The sequence below is a fragment of the Danio rerio genome, chromosome 3, assembly GCF_049306965.1.
Source record: "Danio rerio strain Tuebingen ecotype United States chromosome 3, GRCz12tu, whole genome shotgun sequence".
Classification (NCBI taxonomy): domain Eukaryota; kingdom Metazoa; phylum Chordata; class Actinopteri; order Cypriniformes; family Danionidae; genus Danio; species Danio rerio.
Genome location: NC_133178.1, coordinates 9,093,636 through 9,116,480, shown reverse-complemented (window position 1 = coordinate 9,116,480; position 22,845 = coordinate 9,093,636). Strand labels below are relative to the sequence as shown.

Genomic DNA, 22,845 nt, shown 5'->3' with positions numbered 1-22,845 from the left:
GACCATTTTCTCCACAATACAGGCATAAATTGTTATGAGGTCTGCGTTGTCGTTCAGCTGGAGTGAGACGAGTATGGCCAATTTGCATAGCTTCAGGCTCTGATGTTTCTGAAGTCTGGTATAGAGATACATTCTCCTTAAAGTGTGATTTACATGAGCGCATGAGATTGTTGAGCTGTATGGTGAGATTAATAAGCTCCTCCAGTGTTTTGCTCTCATCTCGACAGGCGAGCTCAGTTTGTAAAATGCAGTTTGAGAGGTGCATCGGACCATTTTGACCGGGCTGCTAAGGTGCGAAATTTAATGGAAAAATGGGCAGCCATAGATTTTCCTTGACGTAATTTTAGAATTTGATGACCCGCTTCCTTTCCTGCTTCAGGAATATCAAACACTTCTTTGAGTCGGTCCGTGAATCTTTTATAACTGGGAAATACTGAACGATTTACATCCCAGACAGCTTTAGCCCATTCTAAGTCTTTTCCTGTGGGTAGTGAGCAGACAAAGGCGATTTGACTGTTTTCCGTGGGGTATAGTGAAAGCTGCTGGGCGATAAACAGAGAGCATTGGAGAAGGAAGCCTTTACATTTTTCCGGAGTGCTGTCGAACTTCTCTGGGTAAGCTAGACGCGGGCTTGCCATAAAAGGATTTCCTGGTGTTGACGTTGGTAGTGGGGCAGAGACTGGAGCAATAGGATTTATATTGGGTACTTGTATGTTTTGAATGGCTTTTACCAATTCCTCTGTGAGCGAGTTGAGCTGGGCCAGCTGTTGTTGATGCGTTGCTAATATGTTACCTTGTGAAGATACCTCCGATGAAAGTTGATAAACAGCTGCTGGATCAATGTTTGGCAAAGTCTTCTGTAAAGATGCGGCGGAAGATTGAGGATCCATTTGCAGCTTTATTAAATCACAATAGGATGATCGTACAGGCAGGGTCAGTCCATGGGCAGGCGATCGGTTGAGACAGGCAGCATACAGCAGAGAAAGTGTTTCATTAAACTGAGGGTCACAGAAGGCAGGCGGCATCAAGAATCATAGATACAGAGTCAGATCAGAAATAGAGAAACGCTCAGAATTGTATGCAGGGCAAAAACAAGACTTCGCAATTAGTAGTAGTGGAGAAGGAGTATAAATAGTCATTGGGATGGCTTTCAGCTGGCAGGGTAATTAAACGGAAGGAATACTGGGAAATGTAGTGAAACTGGTTAAGTGGTCCAGTGATGATGACCTCTGGTGAGGATCGGGGGGAACCACAGAGGTCAGAGATGTTACAGCTTTCATCTCAACATTACACTGGACAATATATATATATATATATATATATATATATATATATATATATATATATATATATATATATATATATATATATATATATATATATATATATATATATTAGGGATGTGCGGAGCAGCCGGTATTTGTATCTGTATTTGTATTTGTTGAGGGGGGAAAAATATTTGTATTTGTATTCGAGTAAAATTCAAAATGGCACAAAAATATATCTTTTTTCTATTACACTTCTAATTTACGTTATAGTGAAAGTATTGTTTAATTATACCCATTATATAAATTATAGATATGCAATATTGGTTGTTGTTTTTGAACATGTGACAAGAAATGTCATTGAAAAGAAAATAACATAGAAGCCATTATCTCATCCATGGTTAAACCAACAACTAATAAAATACCATTGTGAATATTATGAACCCCACCACCACCGTTCTTGTTGAAGGACACTAAATAGACAGAATAAAAACAAATAATACTTCAAAAAACTGTTCTTCTTCTGAAAGAACTTCTTTCCAATGGACAGAATTCCAAAAACGAATATTAACTAAATAAATCTAAATAAAACCCTGCCTGTGAGGTCTGGCAGAACAAAAGTATTCTATATAATAATAAAAGATACAGCCCTGCTATTATCATCTGCCAGCCACAAAAAAAGACACAAAGTTTGTTTGTTTGTTTGGGTTTTTTTATGTTTGAAACTGACTTGCTGGGGCAGAATGTGGCTGTGTTGATGGTTTGGTGCTTGTGGAGGATTTAGCAGAGCATAGCTGTGCTGATTGAGGGGATTGATGCTTGTGGGGGGTTCAAAGACAGTATCAGGAGAGGATGCTTTTAGTGATAATACATTACATAGAAGGTTGCGCGGTGGCACAGTGAGTAGCACTGTCACCTCACAGCAAGAAGGTTGCTGGTTCGAGCCCCGACTGGGTTCTCCCCATGTTGGCGTGGGTTTCCTCCGGGTGCTTCGGTTTCCCCCACAGTCCAAACACATGCAATACAGGTGAATTGGGAAAGCTAAATTGTCCCTATTGTATGTGTGTGAAAGAGAGTGTATGGATGTTTCCCAGTGCTGGGTAGCAGCTGGAAGGGCAGCCACTGCGTAAAACATATGCTGGATAAATTGGTGGTTCATTCCACTGTGGCAACCCCAGATTGATAAAGGGACATGGCCGAAAAGAAATGAATAAATGATTATGGATAGAAGATGTTGACAGATGTTTACTATCTCTGCCTCTGCTGATTTCACTTTTGTAAACATTATACAGTATCAGTTTGTTTTATCTGCAGCACCACTGACTGTAAAATTCTTCCACAAAGAACATGTTTTTTTTTTTTTTTTTGACTGGTGGAGGACCAAGAAATTTCTCACTCTTTTTCTGGGTGCCCAAATGTATTTGAGGAGTTTCAAGTTAATAAAAAGTGACGGGAAGCTATGCTAAGGTTAACTAGCCTATAGCATATATCTTGCTGTCTGCAAAAGACAGTAATGTAGACGTACCATATAACTCCCATAAGTGCATACTATTCGACACAACTGCAAAAGCATCGTTTTAACCTTTATAAAAGAACGTTAACGTTACTCTGTCAACAGTCTATTGTCTAAATTGCCGCGCTAACAGAGCTAACGTTGCGTAAACAGAGCACCCGGTTGCAAACTTAAAAAATGCAGCGTAATGGAATATCCCGATCAAACTTCGCTACAAGTTTATAAACTGCATCTGGAACCCAATTAAGGTGCAAAAATCTATTTAACAAAAATAGTGATGCAGTGAAGTATTTTTTTCGCTCAGCCGAGCCTTCTCTGTTGCTGTGGAGAAGCTTGTGCCAGACACATTTTACCTCCGCCCCGCCCTCCGACTTCTGACTGAGCGCGTCTCTCTCTCTCTCTCTCTCTCTCTCTCTCTCACTCACTCACTCACGCGGGCATGCACTGTGGTCTCATGAGGAAACGCTGCTTTTTGATAGTGTTTTTCTTGCTCCCGAATACAAATAATTTTTCAAGTATTTGTTCGAAATAAATATTCGTAAAAACACGATATTCGTGCCTTTCCGAATACCGTATTCGGGTTCGGCTCGACCCTTAATATATATGTTTGTTTGTTTGTTTGTTTATTTATTTATTGTGAACAGTACTTTTCATTACAATAGAAACAGTTTGTCTTTTTTCTTTATAGGGTTCCTAGTGAAAGGTTCCTTTAATCTTCAGACAGTTCCTCTGGGAGGTTCAGTGGTTTTGCCCTGTCAGGTTGACAAACACTTGTTGCAGAAAAGCCTGAAAGTGGAATGGAGAAGAGCAGACTCAGAGACTCTGCTTCATCTGTATCAAGATGGTAAGAGTCGACCAAAAAAACAGCACAGAGATTATCGACACAGAGCTCATTTCATTGAGGAGGAGATTAAAGATGGAAACTTCTCCCTTCGTCTGGAAAAACTGAGAGCTGAAGATGAAGGACGATACACATGTAGAGCTTTCATTCAGCAGGATTGTGTGCATTCAGCAGAGACAGAAGTGGTGATTCCATGTAAGTGAAAACAGACAAACCTATTGTTTCAGATCTGGTCTATATCATTATCTTCATTTACTTGAGGCCTTTAAAAGCTTTTTTAGATAGTCATTTATGGGTCTGTGGCTGCAAATGTACAAGTATTTAAGAGGTGTTTCATACAAAGCATTAAACAAGCAGAAATATAAAAAAGGCCTTTGACAGAAATTACCTCAAAAAGCTAAATGGCAACAGGCACACCATAATTATGCTCATCCATTTGAACTGTCATTATATCAGACAACTAAGTAATTCTATTGCAAGAGAGTAGCATAAGAATAAAATACAAACAATACGCTGCATCATCTTCTGTGGTCTTGATGAATATAAAAATAAGAGTAATATATACCTACACAGGCTCATTGGAAATACGTGAAACCATAAAAATGTACTTTAACCTGACTGCAGTTTCTTGGTATAATGAATGCTAGGGTGCAGTAAAATGCGGCAACAAGTTTTGTTCCTTTCCACACTAATGATATGTACAGAGCATACTACTATATGAATAAAGGTCCATTTTTAAGCAAAAATTATATGTAATGAAAATATTTGTTTATCTTCATATGTTCATGTCCATATGTTTATCTCCATATGGACAACTTCTCTGGCGTGGTCAGTTTGCTGTTGTACTTGTGATGCAGAGCTCTTAGGTTCGAGTCCAGTGAAGCATGGTTTCACAGGGTTTATGTTAGTCACTGGCAAGGCAATATGAACAACAAACACCATCTTCTCGTGTTCATGTACTAGATGGATGTGTAAATAACATGTATAACAAAATAGCCTAGTAACACATCATAAATTTGCAAAAATGTAGTCAGCACTGTATAGTGGATTTATCCTTTAAACTGCCATGAAATGTAACAAGTGCAACTTATTTTACATTTTGCAAAAGCGTAGCCTAAGGCATGAGCCTGGGTTGCAAAATATAGTAATCACAATGCTTTTTTTTTTTTTTTTAAGGGTTTAATGTTGAATGTTCTTGTCACACACTTGCTCCTCTGGGATCTTCAGTGGTTTTGCCCTGTTATGTTGGTCAGCCTTTTTCAATGGAGGGTTTAAAGGTGGAATGGAAAAGAATAGACTTAGAGACTCTGGTTCATCTGTATCAAGATGGTGAGAGTCGACCAGAGAAACAGCATAAAGATTATCGACACAGAGCTCATTTCTTCACTGAGGAGATTCAACATGGAAACTTCTCCCTCCGTCTGGATAACCTGACAGCTCAAGATGAGGGAGAATACACATGTACAGTTTACAGAAAACAGAGAGAAGTGTTTTCAGTCAAGAAAAAAACATTACTGAGACAACTAGGTAAGTCAACATGATCGAAAGGCTTTCTTTTGTAGCCTCAATATATATACACTTCAGATGAGTGGGATTTTGCCATATGCAAAATACATGTAGATACATTTTGTCTAAATAATAAGAATTATTAAGATCAATACACACAGGGAAATTGCACTTTTATGTGCTGTTTTTTTGAAGCCAAATGGCATTAAATGTTCTTACTGCAATGTATGCTTTTATAGTTTAGAAATAATATCAATTTGATTATAGTTGTTTTACATTATACATACATTTAAATTACTTATTTGTAAAATGTGAATGTTGTAAGGGTTTATAGAACATCATGTAACAAACATAAGAATTAAAGTTCCTTTATATAAAGCTGGACTAATATTTGATTAAGACTAAATACCATTTCACTAAACTGAAGCTCTGGTGTTTTCTCTCCAGAAACTGTCTTTCATCTTCAGATGATTCTCATTTTCTGTCCAAATATTCTGATGTTTTTTGCTTTTGTCCTCTGGGCATTTTCTGAAGGTGAGTGTTCCCCTATTGTTTATTTTAATGCGTTATAGTAAACAATTTGAATATGTGTTTATTACAGCAGTTATAAATGTTTGTTTGTGTTTTAGGCTATCTGTTTGAGTCAGTCTGTTGTTGTGCTATTTATTTTCTGAGACCTCTTATGTTGCTCTGGGTGGCTCCATATATTAATGACTTCACAGGTATGATTCATTCATGATTATTTAAAGACAATGTATATGAATTGTTATTTAAATATTGTCTATTGTCTTTTTCACCAGTAATTTGTCAGTAATTGATATTACAAAAAGACACATCAATGTCTTATTGGTATTTGTGTTTCAATGTTGCCATAATTTTGTATTTTATGTTTTACAGGAAACATTAAAACATTTATAAATAGATTAAGTGTCAGAGCAGAATATATTGTTTTCTCAGCTGTTTTTTATCCAGGTTAGTCCAAATGTCATTCAACAGTCATTATCACAAACACCATAATACACATAAATAATATGAAATTTAAATTATTTACTATATTGAATATTCTACAGCAGTGGTTCTCAAACTTTTTTCACCAAGTACCACCTTAGAAAAAAATTGTCTCTGCAAGTACCACCATAATGACCAGTATTAAAAAATAGCGTCGTAGGCCTAATTAAGCAGCTACAGCTGTGCACAGTTTAAAAACGAGGCAGATTAATTCCTATTATTAAGAATATGTATTATTGTCTGAACATTAACTGTGCTTGCTGGTAAAAAAAAAAAAAAGAAAAAGGAAAACTGCTGTATTTAAATCAAAAGTATTCATAGTAGCCTATTCTTTAAAAGCTGTAAATGTAGCTTAGACCTCATATATATATTGGCTATATGTCATATTCCTACACTTTCTGACAAATCTTTAAATATATGTTAAATGTACATATGACAGGGTTCATACAGGCACAGCCTAATGAAAATCAAGGAATTTTTTGCACTTTTTCCAGCAACTATTTTTTATTTTCAAGACTGACATGCTATGTATTAAAGACCTGAAATGTATTTTCAGCAACCCATAAAACATTGCATAGGAATTGATACAAATAAAAACCATTAATAATAAAAATTATTATTATTATTATTATTAAGCATATATTAATAATATAATAAACCTGCACTACATGTGCTTGTAAAATCTTTTTTGTACTCAAGTAAAAATACTATTACACTGCGAAAATAACACACATTTTAGGAAATAATACTAATATTAGGTAAAAGTACAAAGTACTCTTTTAAAAAGTACTAGTTAGTTACTTTTGAAAATAAAAATTTTTATTATGAAATTACTTTTTTTAAATGTAAACATGATTGAATGGTTTAATTGCTTAAATCCCAAAGCTACAATTATAGGATTTTGCAAAGTGCACTAACAAAGGAAGTATGGTCGATTTTTACTTTTATGACAATTCATCTTTTTCAATAGCACTGGTAAAACTACCAAATAATCTTTAAGGCCATAGAGACACTTTTTGTCCAGTTTTTAAACAATATTTCAAGCTTTAAAATGTTTAATTAAAGTATATGATGAAAATATTTAAATTTAGCCTTTTATTTACATATTTTACACTATTTTTCTTTACAATATGGCAAATTTGTTAAATAGCTGTACGTCACATGTAGATTTTATTTTACACTTGATCTTAATCTAAAATACAAACTTTACAAAAAAGAACAGTGCACTGTCAGTAAAAAAAATAAAACAAATGTCTTCATTTTACTTCAGGTTTTTGAAATACTACAACAATAGATTTATCAAAGCAGTTCTTTAAGAGCCTTATTGTTAATTTTGATAAATAAACAATAAGTAATGGATTGTTTTGACCTGTAATGCTTTAAGACAGATCAGAATACAGCTAAATGTATAAATCACACAAATACCTCATCCAGAAACATTTCCAGCATAATTCTTTTGTTGTAAAGAAATAAAAAAGTTCCACCTTTGCTAAAAGTAAGTTTCACTTCACAACACAGCCAAATAAGAAGACCATTAGCATTGTCATCGATCATGTATCAATCTTATTCTAAATACTTGACAACTTTGAATACTTTTGACAAAATTTTGTAAAAGAGCAAAGATAAATAATGTCTACTTTAATAGTGAAAAGGTCACGATTGTATTCAATCTGAGCACACACAATCATGAGAGGACTTGCAGTTCATTTGAAAAAAAAGCCTATTTAAGAGCTCGCATATCTGTTTTAGCGATTTGCGTACATGAATGCGCTCTCGTGTTAAAAATAAAGCACTCGCCACATTTGCAGAAATTAGTAATTGCGCAATACCTCCATTCCCGCAGCATCATTCAGAATGTATTCAGAGGAGTGACAGGTCAGAGGCGAGTCGACGTGTATGTAGATCATCAAATAAGCAGGAAATATGTCCGTGGTTTTATTACTCTGCTAGACATCTCTGTAGTGAAAACATCCAAGAAGCATTATTCCAACAAACATTTGTTTTTAAGTTGTTTTTTTTTTCTGCAACACAGAAAGCATTTGTCGCCCTTATGTTTCACGCAAAAACTAGACAAGGTCGACTGTGATTGGCCACTTTTCATGTCAGTCAAATCACGCTTCAGAATCAATTCTTAAGCAGGTCGCACACCAGAAGCACCGCTTGGCGCCATGCATTTTAGAATTCTAAACATAGGTTTCTATCAGGATACACACACCGGCGCCGCAAGTCGGCGGCGCCCGGCCATGACTCAGGACGCAGTTCATTTTCAGCTGCGTCACAGAGCGCCATCTGATTAGATTCATGTTAAATATCATGTGTGTGCGATACTTTAAACTGTCATGTGCGCGCCATGTCGCGGCGCCGAGCGACGCTTCTGGCATGCGACCTGCTTAAAACTTCGGAAACTGATTTTTTGCAGCTTATGACACATTGCACTAAAATAAACACTCTAAGCACAGCGCTGTGATCGTACGCTTCACAAAACAGCCAATCCTGATCACATCAATGTTATAGTACGCATCAAAGGATTAAAAGGGTTAATTGTTTATTTCATTATTTGGTGATTCCTCCGCGTACCACTAGGAAGCCCGTACCACAGTTTGAGAACCACTGTTCTACAGCAAACATAAAACAGCATTATCACGGCATTATTTTCATTATCACTTGGACGTGTCTTAATTAATCAGTGGATGAATGAATGTTGCACTGTTAGGACTTAGGATATCCCTGAGTTTAAGTAATTATACTACTAAATTTACACTCAAAGGGCCCTATCATACACCCGGTGCAATGTGGCGCAAGGCGTGGCGCAATACTTGTTTGCTAGTTTTAGCTTGGCGCAAGAGTCGTTTTGACATTTTGCGCCACGCTCTTTAAATAGCATATGCATTTGCGCTCATACAATATGTGCGCCAATAGGCATTCTGGTCTAAAAAAGCAGGCGTGTTTTGACGTGTTGCTGGCGCGCTGCTATTTTGAGAAACTGTAATAGTCTTTTCTTTAGACCAGAACAAACCCGGTCTAAACTCCAGCGCAGAGGGCCCCTGGCTTACACGCTGCTTAATACACACAAGGTGTAGAGCAATACGCAAATATCTTTACATATGAAAAAGAATTAAAATACTAAGGATATATATAGGATATAATAAGGATATATATAGGATATAAATATAAAGAATTAAAATATTACAAAACATATTATTTTCTAGCCTACATGAATTTAAAAACCACTGCCTTGAATCCTCCTTCATCTCGGGAGGCTTTTTCAGTTCATTCATAACAATTTGCTTTTGTATAATGTTATTATTATTAGCAGTATTCTGTATTATATCCATATTTATATTTCTTTTATTAAAAAAAAGCTTAGATTTGCCCACCTGTCAGGTTTTAGACCATATGAGGCATAGCAGGTGTATTTGGAAATAACTCAGTATTTTGAGCACACTTGGTTATTATTGTTCATTTGTTCGTTTGCTGGAAACTAGAACTGAATTTAGAAATAGTTTTGAAACGAATATTTGCGCTTAACAAACAAAATTAATTATTTATAGACTAATTGATGTCTGTGCGTAAAGGTTTCCCTATCCAAGAGCGAAAGTGAAAGTAAACTTACTTTATGTCATGTAAATAGCAAATGCACTTATGGCGCGACGCAGCTGGCTCTTAAAGGGAATGGGAGATGAGACTCTGATTGGTTTATTCTCAAAACACACCTATAACTCATTAAGAAAATAAACTCAACCCTTTTAGACCATGCGCCACGGCGCAAAGCGGATTTTCCCATCGTAATATTAGAAAATATGGATTATGACACGCCCTGAATGCGTTTGCGCCCTGCGCTTTCCGTTTTGCACATGGATTGTCAAAATAGAGCCCAAAATCATAGAGCATGGCACAAATAATTACTTTTATTCATTTTATTCTAACCTGCACACTGTTCCTCTGTTTGGTGATTGTTGTTCTTAATCTCTTTTTTTCCTCCAGTTCTGTTTAAATCTGCCTGGGACAAAAGTCTGAATTACACTACATTTGAACGTGTTGTGATAATAGTCCTCATTGTGATAGTGCTTGTGTTAAACCTCATCTATATTATTTTCTGTAAGTATTTCTTTCTGACTCATCCAATATATTCCAGTCATGAGTGTGAAACCATTATTACATTACAATTCCACTCTGAAAACATTGTCATTTTGTGGTTACAATATTAGTGTATAATAGAATAGTTTATAGCAATTTTCATACACATCATCAAGTGTTGTATGCACATAGACATTGTAACAATAAGACTGTAAAATCATGAAAGAACAATAAAGGTTAAAAAATGTGTATAATGTAAAATTGACAACAACTGGAAAAGTTTTTAAAGTACAATGTGAAATGATGCCGTGAATCAACAGATCAAGTACAGCACCACATTTACTTTATATAAGTTTTAGGAACTGGTCAGGGGTCAGATTTACTAACAGTGTAAATTTTATGGGAGTGACGTATTTAATACAATTTACTAATTTTTGTGCTTCTCAAATTTTGGGTATTTGCACCATTATTTAAAATAATTTCTTCAGGAATTAAAATAACTTGGAGCAAACAACCAGTGTGTCATGTAGCCTAATGCCAACCCCTCATTGTTTGTAATGGTTTTTTTCTACATAGTCATAGCCCTGTCAGAATATTCAGAAATAAGTTTAGCCCCTAAACAGGGTAACCATATTCAAGCTGTATTTTTTGTTTTCTTCGATAACAGCATAACCAAACTCACTATAGAACAAAATTACTATCAATTCACATTTGCAATTGACTAGGCTGCAGTAAGAGAAGCTAGGGCAGGTGGAATCATGGTGAATGGCACTGAAACCCTCAGACAGTGTGCAATCTGTTATACTTTAAAACACAAACAATTGTGTAAATATGTACAGCTTGTGGAGTATTACACATAAAACAGGCTGAAATAGCTAAGAGCAAGAATGCTGTCCAGATCTGAAGTCTTTCATTTTTGCATATAAAAATATATTATGATTGTCTATTTTGTGAATGTGCCTGTTCTTTAGTATTAAACAAAATAAATTAATTAATCAATTAACTAAAATTACAGTATTTGAGTAATAGCTGTTTTAATTAATTACAAAAAATATATAAAGTAGGCTAACTTTTATCTTTTTTTTTTTCTTAGCATCCTCGCATATATGTGTTATATTTATCAAATGTACAAAAAAAGTAAGGCAAAACATCAAGCTGTTATTGGTCTTAACCACAAATTACTGACATTTGCAAGAATGGAGTAAAAAGCAATATTCAAAACAATTTGTGTTATAAAATTATAATTTTAAGATAAAATAATTTTTTGGCTGATCAAAACAATAGCAAAACAGGAACAAAAATATTGTGGATTCAAGTGCAGATTTAATAGATATATAGTGCAAAAAACAGTGACAAAAATCCAAAATATCAAAATGCAAAGTAACAAATAAACAACAAAACAAGAAACAAGACAGATAAACATGAACTAGACTTTGGCAACTACGAGGCAAGATCAGGAACAACAACAAACTTACTGGGAGCAAAAAGACAAGGAAGAGGTGGAATGGTAGTATAAATAGTCCAGATAATCAACGGTAACACAGAACAGATGAGATGACGGGTCAGTGTAAGTGTTCCGGTGTATGCGCGTGGTATGTATGGGAATGTAGTTCTTTCCTGGAACGTTGTTCTGCCTACAAAGTCCTAGTGTACTACAGCGCCCTCAGGTGGTCACTGACAGATGTGACATTACCCCTCCTCTAAGAGTGGCTTCCAGACGCTCACAGAGTGGTACCAAGAGGGGGGGGCGGAGCGGAGCAGGAACAAAGGGAGGGATTGGAGGGCCAGCTCAGGGTCAGTCTGTGGTTCAGGCGCCCTGGCAGGAAGCCAGGATGCGGCCGGGGAATCCGTCCCATACAGTTAGAAGGACCACCAGGGAGGGGCGGGAGGGATGACCCATGGATGATCCCGCAGGAAACACAAGGCAGGAGTTCTTAGGAGAGCTGGCTGGAGAGGCAACTGGACAGGAGCCGGCGAAACTGGAGGCAGCTGAACTGGAGCCGGCGGGACTGGAGGCAGCTGGGCTGGAGCCGGCGGAACTGGAGGCAGCTGGACTAGAGTCGGCAGAGCAAGGAGCCCGAGTGAGGTCGGCAGAGCAAAGAGCCGGACTGGAACCGGCAGGGCATGGAGCCGGACTGGAGCTGGCAGGGCAAGACATCTGGGAGGTGCCGGCAGGGCAAGACGTCTGGATGGCGTTGGTAATGCCAGGCGCCGGGCTGGGACCGGCAGGGCGAGGAGCCTGGGTGGCGCCGGCAGGGCGAGGAGCCTGGGTGGTGCCGGTAAAGCCAGGAGCCGGCCTGGAACTGGCATTGTACTGCGCTCTGGGGCTGGAGCCGACACTGGCGGGCGCTCTGCGGCTGGAGCCGACACTGGCGAGCGCTCTGGGGCTGGAGCCGACACTGGCGGACTTTCAGGGACATGGGCAGTCCTCTTCCTGTGCCTCCTTCGTCTGGTGGTTTGAGAAGGGAGAGCATTGTCATCAGGAGAGGGAGCTTGCTCTGGAGCTGGAGCCGACACTGGCGGGCATTGTGGGACTGGAGCAGACACTGGGGTTCCACACAGTTCTAGCAGACTCTCCAGAGGCTCACTTGAAAGGTGGCCTTCGGACAGCCCAACGCGGATAAGGTCGCAACTCCAGTCCAGCCTCTTTCCTCCTTCCCTTAGACAAATACGCTGGCCCCGAAAATATCCCTCTCTGTTGCACTCCGCTCAGGCCTCCCTCCTGAGGGTTCTCCTGCCTCAGGGCAACAGAGAGAGGGGAGCCAGCGATCAACAAAGCTGCTTCAATGAAGCGGTAAAGGTTCCAGTCATCCTCGTATGGTGGCATGAGGGACCGAACTGATTCCAAAAGTCCTCCCCGAAAAAACATCATTAGCAAAATATCACTATGAGAGCTCTTCAGGGCTAGCTCCAAAAACTCCTTGATATAACGCTCAACGGAGCGGTTACCTTGCTTAATACGCACTAATCTATCATCTGCTGAATCCATAGTGCGATCGCGTCGTTCTGTCACGTTAGGCGTGATCAAAACAATAGCAAAACGGGAACAAAAATATTGTGGATTCAAGTGCAGATTTAATAGATATATAGTGCAGAAAACAGTGACAAAAATCCAAAATATCAAAATACAAAGTAACAAATAAACAACAAAACAAGAAATGAGACAGATAAACAAGAACTAGATTTGTCAACTACGAGGCAAGATCAGGAACAACAACAAACTTACTGGGAGCAAAAAGACAAGGAAGACAAACGACTCGATGCCAAACAGAGTTGGAATGGTAGCATAAATAGTCCAGATAATCAACGTTAACACAGAACAGATGAGATGACGGGTCACAGTGTAAGTGTTCCGGTGTATGCGCGTGGTATGTATGGGAATGTAGTTCTTTCCTGGGACGCTGTAGTGCCTACAAAGTCATAGTGTACTACAGCGCCCTCAGGTGGTCACTGACAGATGTGACAGTAGATTGTCTCAAAACTACTTTACAAGAATGAACTGGAAAATGATAAAGTCGTAACCTTTTTCACATTTTAGTTTGTGGGACATATTTAGCATATCAGGGAAGTGTCAGATTGTTCTGATCATTCTACTTTTTTTCCCTACTTATTGTATTTTATTGATTATGGTTCTGTTTCTAAATTAAAATACAAATATTTAGTTTAATCTTATTTGGATTGTTATTTGTTTCAATCATTTTAATTGCATTTTTAATTATCTGTAAAAAAAGTTCATCATATACTTTTATTAAACTTATATTTTATTCATTCATTTCTTTTCAGTTTAGTCCCTTTATTAACTTGGGTCACCACAGCAGGGAGTGGTCCACTTATGAACGGTTGAACCTTCATTCTTTCAGCTGTTTCCAAGAGCTCGCAGAAATCTTTCTTGAGCAGTTCTGACTGTTCCTTCTGAATATCATTCTTCCCCACATGGATGATAATCCGTTTTGCAGTATTGTGCTTTTTCGGAATTTTCTCAAGTTCTTTGTTTACATCAGAATCTGCTGCATGAGGAAAGCAGTATGTCATTGTAGATCTGCTCCTGAAATTCTTGATTATTGAATCTCCTACGACTAGTGTTCTTATCTCAGGTGCGATCGGAGCAGAATGCCGCTGTCTAGTCGGCCTTGAGCCTCTGTTCCATGCAGAATTTGTTGCTGAATCATGCGATCTCTGTCTGACTACATTTGAGGATTCTTCACCCATATTACTCAAAACTTCATATCTGTTCTGAAGCTGTATTTGAGTCCGAGCTGTATCTGGGCTAGAAGACGCTAATGGTGCAGCATATGATCTGACCCCACGAGTACCCTTTGGTCTCGCACCTTGTTTATGCCAATGCTCATTTACAACAGTTTTATTCTGTTTTTCTGTGCTCAAAACAGTAGCAGGAACAGATTTATGGGACTCACCAGCTGTGTGCTGAGAGGATCCACAATGAAGCTGAAGTTCTGGTCGGATCGCAAGCAACTTTGTTTCAAGAACTGCAATCTTTTGTAGAAGTTTGTGGCAGTTTGTACAGCAGTGAGAATCTGAATTAATCCGATCCAGAGGCATTTTCACAGCCGTATTTTTTTGTCGCCGGAATGTAAGCAGCTGGTAGCTGGTAGCAGGAGGATTGTTTAAACGGTAATTCCCCTCTTGTTAGTAAAGCTATATAAAGTTTGTAGAATCGATGCTGATCTTCAAGCTGTGTTGTTTGAGCACTGTGCTGATAGACTCAAGTAAAAATTAGGGTATAAGATATAAAAGCAATAGTGCAAAGAGCGGAGCAGTAGGCAAAGACGTCCGAACAGTAGCAAAGCAGGAAGTCCCAGAGGAAACCCACTCGAACATGGGGAGAACATGCAGACTCCACACAGAAACGCCAACTGACCCAGCCGAGACTCGAATTAGCGACCTTCTTGCTGTGAGGCGAACATGCTACCCACTCTGCCACCACGTCGCCATATACTTATATTTATAATCATATTATTTTATAAAATTTTTATATCTTTATATTATACTATGTGTTTATGTCATGAATCTGGGTTGTTGATTGTCAACCTTTTCCCTTCTGTGTTCTCCTACCAGCTGTCAGCGCTTGCAATCAGCGCGAGCGCTGATCAGCAGTCACCTGTTCTCGCTTTGTCATTATTGACACTCCTATGTCTACCTCCCTATTTTCTCCCTCTGTTGTCAGATTATTGTTTCTCTTTGCATTTGTTCTCCGTGTAGTTTGTTCTCCACAATATCAGATCTTATCATCATTTGTCTCGTCTTATCCAGTCTCGTTGTAAATCACCCTCTTGTGTTCCTTGTTGTATGTATAAGATTGCTGCAGCCTGCTGAAATATTGCTCACCTGTTGACTGTGCTCAGACCATCAGCACCAGGAGGTCAGAAGTTCCCGCATCGCTGTGGTGGGCACGGACCAATCTGCTCTCTCCCTATCTCTCGCTCCCGGCTGTGGGTGGCCCCTTTGAGTTTCGTTTTGTGAAGAACCAGCTTTGTGTTTTCTCTGAATTAACGACAGACTGCCTTTGTTGACTTTTTATTATTAAAAGACTTGAAATAAACTGCTAAAACCTCTCCTTGATTCTGTTCCGTGACAGAATAATTTGACCATACGATGGATGTGGCAGAGAAAGGCTCCATATGCTTCTCGGTCGTACATCAGGGAGCAATGCTCGGCTGCCACGAAAAGGAATTCTCTGCCACCAGACATGCCGTGGACAGTCTGTCTGCACAGGTAACGGAGCTTACCAACCAGCTGCACAGATTTCACTATTGGGTTCCGTCTATTGCTGACCAGCCGATGTCTGAACCCCGTGGGAACAACTCCCCACTTTATGCGGGTCAACCCCTTTGAGTGTCGGCCCTTTTTGACACAGTGCGAGGTGGCATTTGTTCTCTCTCTGCTCACCGGACGGGCTAGAGAATGGGGAGCCGCCAATTGGGGGGCTGAATCAGACTGCTGCTCTCACTGCGCCTCTTTTAAGCAGGAGATGTTGAAAGTTTTTGACAGATCTGCGCTGGGTAGAGAGGCTTCCCGTCAGCTCGCGGCGCTTCGCCAGGGTGGTAGATCCGCAGCTGACTTTGCCATCCAGTTTCCTACCCTGGCGGCGACCAGTGAGTGGAACAAGCCAGCCCTGCTCGCCCGTTTTTTTGGATGTTCTCTCCTCCAATTTAAGGGAGGAGTTTTTTTTTTTTTCATGAACTACCCTCTTGTCTGGATTCCCTTATAGAGAGGGCGATTCGCCTGGATAAACGGTTGGAGTTGCGTCACCACTCCAGAAGCCCTCCCGAGAGGAGGATGCCCTCCTTCCCTCCGTCTCCCGCTCCCACCCCCCATCCGGAACCCATGGAGGTGGGTGGTCTGCACATCACAACCACTAAGCGTCAACGCCGCCTGCTTAACAGGCTCTGCATGTACTGTGGGGCCGCTTACCATTTCTTTGCCAAGTGCCCGGTAAAAGGGCAAGCTCGCCAGTAGACAGGGGAGTTTATCGGGCGTGCCAGAGGAGTATCATGATCTGCGAGCGGTCTTCAGTCGTTCCCGGTCCGCTTCTCTTCCTCTCCATTGACCTTATGACTGTTGCATCGATCTCGTTCCAGGTAGTACTCCCCCAAGGGGGGGATTGTATTCTCTATCCAAGCCTGAGCACGAAGCCTTTAAACAATATCTCTCTGAATCGCTCGCCACTGGCACCATAGTTCCCTCTACGTCACCCGCTGGTGCTGGTTTCTTTTTTGTTAAGAAGATAGACGGTTTGCTGCGCCCATGTATTGACTATCAAGATCTCAATAGTATAACCATTAAGAATTGCTATCCGCTGCCCCTCCTGTCATCAGCTTTTGAGATCTTACAGGGAGCTAAGGTTTTAACTAAATTTGACCTTCGTAACGCGTATCATTTGGTCTGCATCAAGGCAGGAGATGAGTGGAAGACCGGCTTTAATACGCCTCTCGGCCACTTCGAATATAGGGTCCTTCCCTTTGGGCTGGTAAACGCCCCTTCTGTATTCCAAGCCCTGATAAACGACGTGCTAAGGGACATGCTTAACATCTTCGTTTTTGTCTACCTCGATGACATTTTAATTTTTTCTCCTTCGCTCGAGACCCATATCCATCACGTTCGCCGCGTACTATAACGTCTGTTAGAGAATCGACTTTTTGTTAAAGCGGAGAAATGTATTTTTCACGCTGACTCGGTTCCATTTCTAGGCTATATTGTCTCCACCGATGGTATTAGCATGGACCCAGCCAAAGTGCAAGCCAATGCAGACTGGCCTGTCCCGGAGACACGCACTACTCTCCAGAGATTTTTGGGTTTTGCTAATTTTTATCAACGTTTTATCCGAAATTTTAGCCAAGTTGTCGAGCCATTAACCACTCTTACCTCCACAAAGTCTAATTTTCTGTGGTAACCAGCTGCCCAAGCTGCGGTCGACAAACTAAGCATTTAATTTCATCCGCGCCCATCCTCGTTACGCCCGACCCCTCCCGACAGTTTATTGTGGAGGTGGATGCCTCCAACTCCGGCGTGGGAGCCATTCTCCCACAACGGTCTGTCACCAATAATAAGGTTCACCCTTGCGCATTCTTTTCACATAAGCTCTCGCCCGCGGAGCGTAATTATGACGTGGGTAATTGTGAACTCTTGGCCATCTGGTTAGCGTTGGGTGAATGGCGACACTGGCTTGAAGGGGCGGCTGTGCCATTTGAGGTCTGGACGGACCATTGCAACTTGACTTACATCCGTACTGCTAAAAGACTCAATTCTCGACAGGCGCGGTGGGCGTTATTCTTTGGGCGTTTTGACTTATCCATCTCGTATCGTCCAGGTTCTAAAAACGTCAAACCAGATGCGCTATCACGTCTGTTCAACCCCACCAACAACGACTCCACCTCGGAACCCATTCTAGCTAAGGGCTGTGTTGTCGGAGCCTTAGTCTGGGGAATCGAACGTAAGGTTAAACGAGCTCTCGCACGGGTTACAACCTCTCAGAGATGCCCAGAGAATAAATTATTCATTCCCAAGCCTTTACGTTCGGCTGTGCTCTGCTGGGCACATGCCTCCAAATTTGTAGCCCACCCGGGGGTTAAAGGCACCCTAACTGCGATCCGTCAACGTTTCTGGTGGCCTTCTATCACACGCGACACTCGTTCTTTTGTCATGTCTTGCCCAGTTTGCGCTCAATCCAAAAGTAGTAACCTTCCTCCCTCGGGTCTCAGACCGTTACCCATTGCCTCCCGCCTGTGGTCTCACATCACTTTAGACTTCGTTACTGGGTTACCACCCTCCGCGAACAATACCGTTATCCTTACTGTAGATCGCTTCTCTAAGTCCGCTCACTTCCCTATATTCCCGTTCCCAAACTCCCCTCTGCAAAAGAAACTGCCGTACTGGTTTTCAACCATGTCTTTAGAATCCATGGGTTACCAGTAGACATTGTTTCTGACAGAGGTCCGCAATTCACTTCGTGTTTCTAGCGAGAATTCTGCTGAAAGATAGGGGCTACTGCCAGTCTGTCATCAGGCTTTCACCCACAAACTAATGGGCAAGCGGAATGCGTGAATCAAATTCTCGGTCGCCTTCTCCGCATTTTAGCAGCGCGGAATCCCTCCTCGTGGAGCGAACAGTTGGGCTATGCTGAATACGCGTATAACTCCACTCCTACGTCATCAACTGCGCTTTCCCCTTTCCACTGCTGTCTGGGTTGCCAACCTCCGCTATTCTCCCCCCAAGAGAGGGAGGCGTCGGTTCCGTCTGTACAGGTGTACATTAACCATTGTCGTAACACTTGTAAAACCGTGCACTCCACGTTATTAAAGTTTCGAGAAACCACTCGTCACAACGCTAATTGTCGCCGCATCAAGGCTCCTAGATATATTTGCGGCCAAAGAGTCTGGCTTTCCACCCGCCACCTACACCTCCAGTCCCAATCACCCAAGCTAGCTTCCAAATTTATTGGTCCTTTTACCATAATTAAGATTATCAATCCCGCTGCGGTTCAACTGTGCTTACTTCACTCGCTTCGTCGCATCCACCCGATATTCCACGTTTCATGCATTAAACCTGTCATCCGCGCTCCCAACCACCCACTCCCGCCTCTGCTCCTATCCTTATTGACGACGTCCCTGCTTTTAAGGTCAAGAAGATCTTAGCTTCCTGCCGTCGCGGACATGGTGTTTAATATCTGATTGACTGGGAGGGCTATGGTCCTGAGGAGAGAAGTTGGGTCCCGGCTCGGGACATCATGGATCGCTCGTTCATTGATGACTTCTCTCGCTCGTGCCAGTCAACTTCTCTGGGAGCGCCAGGGGGCGCTTCTCGGGGGAGAAGTTCTGTCATGAATCTGGTTTGTTGATTGTCAACCTTTTCCCTTCTGTGTTCTCCTACCAGCTGTCAGCGCTTGCCATCAGCGCGAGCGCTGATCAGCAGTCACCTGTTCTCGCTTTGTCATTATTGACACTCCTATGTCTACCTCCCTATTTTCTCCCTCTGTTGTCAGATTATTGTTTCTCTGTACGTTTGTTCTCTGTGTAGTTTGTTCTCCACAATATCAGATCTTATCATCATTTGTCTCGTCTTATCCAGTCTCGTTGTAAATCACCCTCTTGTGTTCCTTGTTGTATGTATAAGATTGCCGCAGCCTGCTGAAATATTGCTCACCTGTTGACTGTGCTCAGACCATCAGCACCAGGAGGTCAGAAGTTCCCGCATCGCAGTGGTGGGCACGGACCAATCTGCTCTCTCCCTCTCTCTCGCTCCCGGCTGTGGGTGGCCCCTTTGAGTTTCGTTTTGTGAAGAACCAGCTTTGTGTTTTCTCTGAATTAACGACAGACTGCCTTTGTTGACTTTTTATTATTAAAAGACTTGAAATAAACTGCTAAAACCTCTCCTTGATTTTGTTCCGTGACAGTTTATTTATTAAAATATTAAAATGTTATTTATTAAATAACATTTTATAGATAATAATACAAATAATAATAATAATAAACCTTCTATTTTTCCCACAAAGATTTCCACAAACTCCCTTTTGATCTCTTTTGGCACAGGTGTCAAACTCAGTTTCTGGAGGGCCGCAGCTCTCCACAGTTATTTTCACCCCAAATTAAACACACCTGATAAAACTAACGGAGTCCTTCAGGCTTGTTTTAAACCTACAGATAGGTGTGTTGAAGCAGGGCTGGAACTAAACTATGCAGGGCTGTGGCCCTCCAGGAATTAAGTTTGATGCCCCTGCCTTAGAGGGTTCCCAGACCCCAGTTTAAAATAAAATAAAATAAAATAAATGTATTTATATCTACAAATTTGAGGGGCTTATTATTTGAAAGGAAAGTAGACAGTACACAGGAAAGCACAGGAGAGGGAGAGATCAGTGAGGTCAGTGAGCACATGAAAGCTGAGAATCAAGCTCCGACACAGTTGCCCAAGATCATGTTATTCTGATCATATAACTTTAGACTAACTAAAGAGTTTAAGACACTATGTTTGTCAGGGAAAAAACACACCAATGGCAAGATAAATAAACCTTGTTCTTTAACTCGCAGCCCATTCTCAGTAATGCAGTATTTCAATATGTGCTTTTTTAAATGTGTGCTTATTTCTGGGTATCAGTGTCAGTGTGTCAGTATTTTTCAGTATCTATCATGCTTTTATTTGTGTGTGTGTGTGTGTGTGTGTGAGAGAGTGTGTGTGTGTGTGTGTGTGTGTGTGTGTATGTGCGCGTGTGTGTGTGTGCACGCGTCACAATCACCAGCGATCACTACTCCATAGATCGCTGGATCTCCCTCACAATAACTTATGGACTACAATTCCACCATTTCTGGACTACATATTCATACATGCACTTCGCCCTGACACACATGCTTCCTCATCTAAACTGATTACATTCACACCACCTTAGGATTGTCAAAGACTGATAGCACACACTATTTAAACCACATACTCACCCATTCAGTTTGCAGAGTCTTGTTTTCTGTAAAGTAACACTACAACGCGTTTTCTAGTCTTGTTTTCCCGTGTTTTGACCCTAGACTTGTTAGCCCGTTTGTCCTAGTCTGCCGCCTGCCTTTTGACCTCTCGCCTGTTTACTGATTACGATTCTGGACTGTCTCCATATACCTGTTTGTAACTGTATTGACCATTGCTTGCCTGACCACTGATTAAACCTGCATGTGGATCCACACCTCAGTTGTTTGTGTCACTTCCCGTGGTTACAGAGCGTGTGTGTGTGTGTGATGTAAGAGTAGTAAGAGTATGGTCATCAAATAAGTTTAAATATGTATTTGTGATTTGTAAGGTGTTTCAATGATTTAAAATTGGTGAATTATTGTGTGTCCAAATTAAATTGCAAATTGATTACATTTGTTTTGTTCTGTACTTACTGATTTTCATGATATTCATTTAACATTAAGTCTAACATTTAGATCCTATCATTATCTGTTGTTTTTTTGTCTCATACAGGGATAATTAGATTCATTGGGAACATAAGCCAACAGATAAACACTATATTAGATTTTCTGGCTAGTATCTGCATTGATGTTCTACCCTCACTTCAGTTCATCCTCCTGTTCTTCGCCTTTGAATCTGGAAGAGCAGGTAAATTCACTTTCATGTACTATTCAGTATTAAACAAGAAATGTATTCATTATAATAAAGTAAAACTTTTATTTCACAGATATACACAAAATGTATTTTTAATTTGAATTACTTTTACAATTTTGAACATTCATCCTCAAAACACTACAGAAATGTTTCATATACATACAGTACAGATATGCCTACTTTTTATAAATTAAAACCCTTAATGTATATGTTTGGTTTCCCCATGTTTTGACATTATAACAGATTTTTACTTGTAAAAGTCACCTTTCTTGAAAAGTTTTTGGAGTGCACTGAGAGCACAATTGTCATTCTGAAGATTCTTAAAACTGTAATCGGAACACCCTACGAATCATCTATTAAGCATTAGCAAATAATCCTTTTTTAAGATGTCTTGTTCATTTGATACTAAGCCTTTAATTGTCGTTTATAAGGGTTTTATAAAGCGTAAATAGTCCTCACTTTAGGTCAGAAAATTTATTAACATACACAGTAACTATATAATATATAATACAGTATTACTATATGCCTGATTAATAAAATATATAAAACAGGGTAAAGTTTTGTACACCTTGCAATTAGATGTTCTAATACAATATACTGTTCCTGTTGGTTTCTTAGAAAAACAATGTTTTTGTCCCGGGTGCCTTTAATGTGTCCAGGGCGAGATGGCTGTGCTCACTCTGTATAATAGCCCATGGTTTATTTTATATCATCTGTTATGTGTAGCAGCTTTTATTTCAGCAGTTATGGTATTTGAGCTTTTTTCACTTTACAACTTTTGAATTTGACTTTAGCCTAAAAGTTATAGATCCTGATGTTAACTGTTCTGATGTATAGTATGAAAGCATTGCAAAAGAAAAATGGCCTAGTTTTGTCTTGGTAGAGCTGGTGTGTAAAAGAAATTAAAGCATTTTAAATTTGTGTTAACGGAATGCATTTTGAGTCAAAGCAGCAAGAAATGTATTAATTGTATAGCCTACACAGACAGATCTTGTGCTGACTCCGTTGAGATTTTTGCAAAATAGTTAAAAGCATTG

At 40.1% G+C, this 22,845-nt stretch overlaps 1 protein-coding gene and 1 long non-coding RNA gene across 8 annotated transcripts in view; one reads left to right on the top strand and one right to left on the bottom strand.

Annotated features, from left to right (window-relative positions):
• Positions 1 to 22,845, bottom strand: part of LOC141381140 (uncharacterized) — a 693,969-nt gene that overhangs the window by 466,219 nt on the left and 204,905 nt on the right. The window lies entirely within an intron of this gene.
• Positions 1 to 22,845, top strand: part of LOC563995 (uncharacterized) — a 73,615-nt gene that overhangs the window by 37,339 nt on the left and 13,431 nt on the right. For 4 of the 7 annotated variants that reach the window (XM_073944134.1, XM_073944133.1, XM_073944131.1 and 1 more), the window contains 7 exons: positions 3,467 to 3,814; positions 4,796 to 5,146; positions 5,573 to 5,659; positions 5,755 to 5,847; positions 6,023 to 6,097; positions 10,118 to 10,231; positions 21,668 to 21,802. In XM_073944134.1, the coding sequence (XP_073800235.1) occupies positions 3,467 to 3,814; positions 4,796 to 5,146; positions 5,573 to 5,659; positions 5,755 to 5,847; positions 6,023 to 6,097; positions 10,118 to 10,231; positions 21,668 to 21,802 (1,203 nt within the window). The remainder of the gene's footprint in view (positions 1 to 3,466; positions 3,815 to 4,795; positions 5,147 to 5,572; positions 5,660 to 5,754; positions 5,848 to 6,022; positions 6,098 to 10,117; positions 10,232 to 21,667; positions 21,803 to 22,845) is intronic. The other 3 variants (XR_012400812.1, XR_012400811.1, XR_012400810.1) reach the window with 1 other exon arrangement.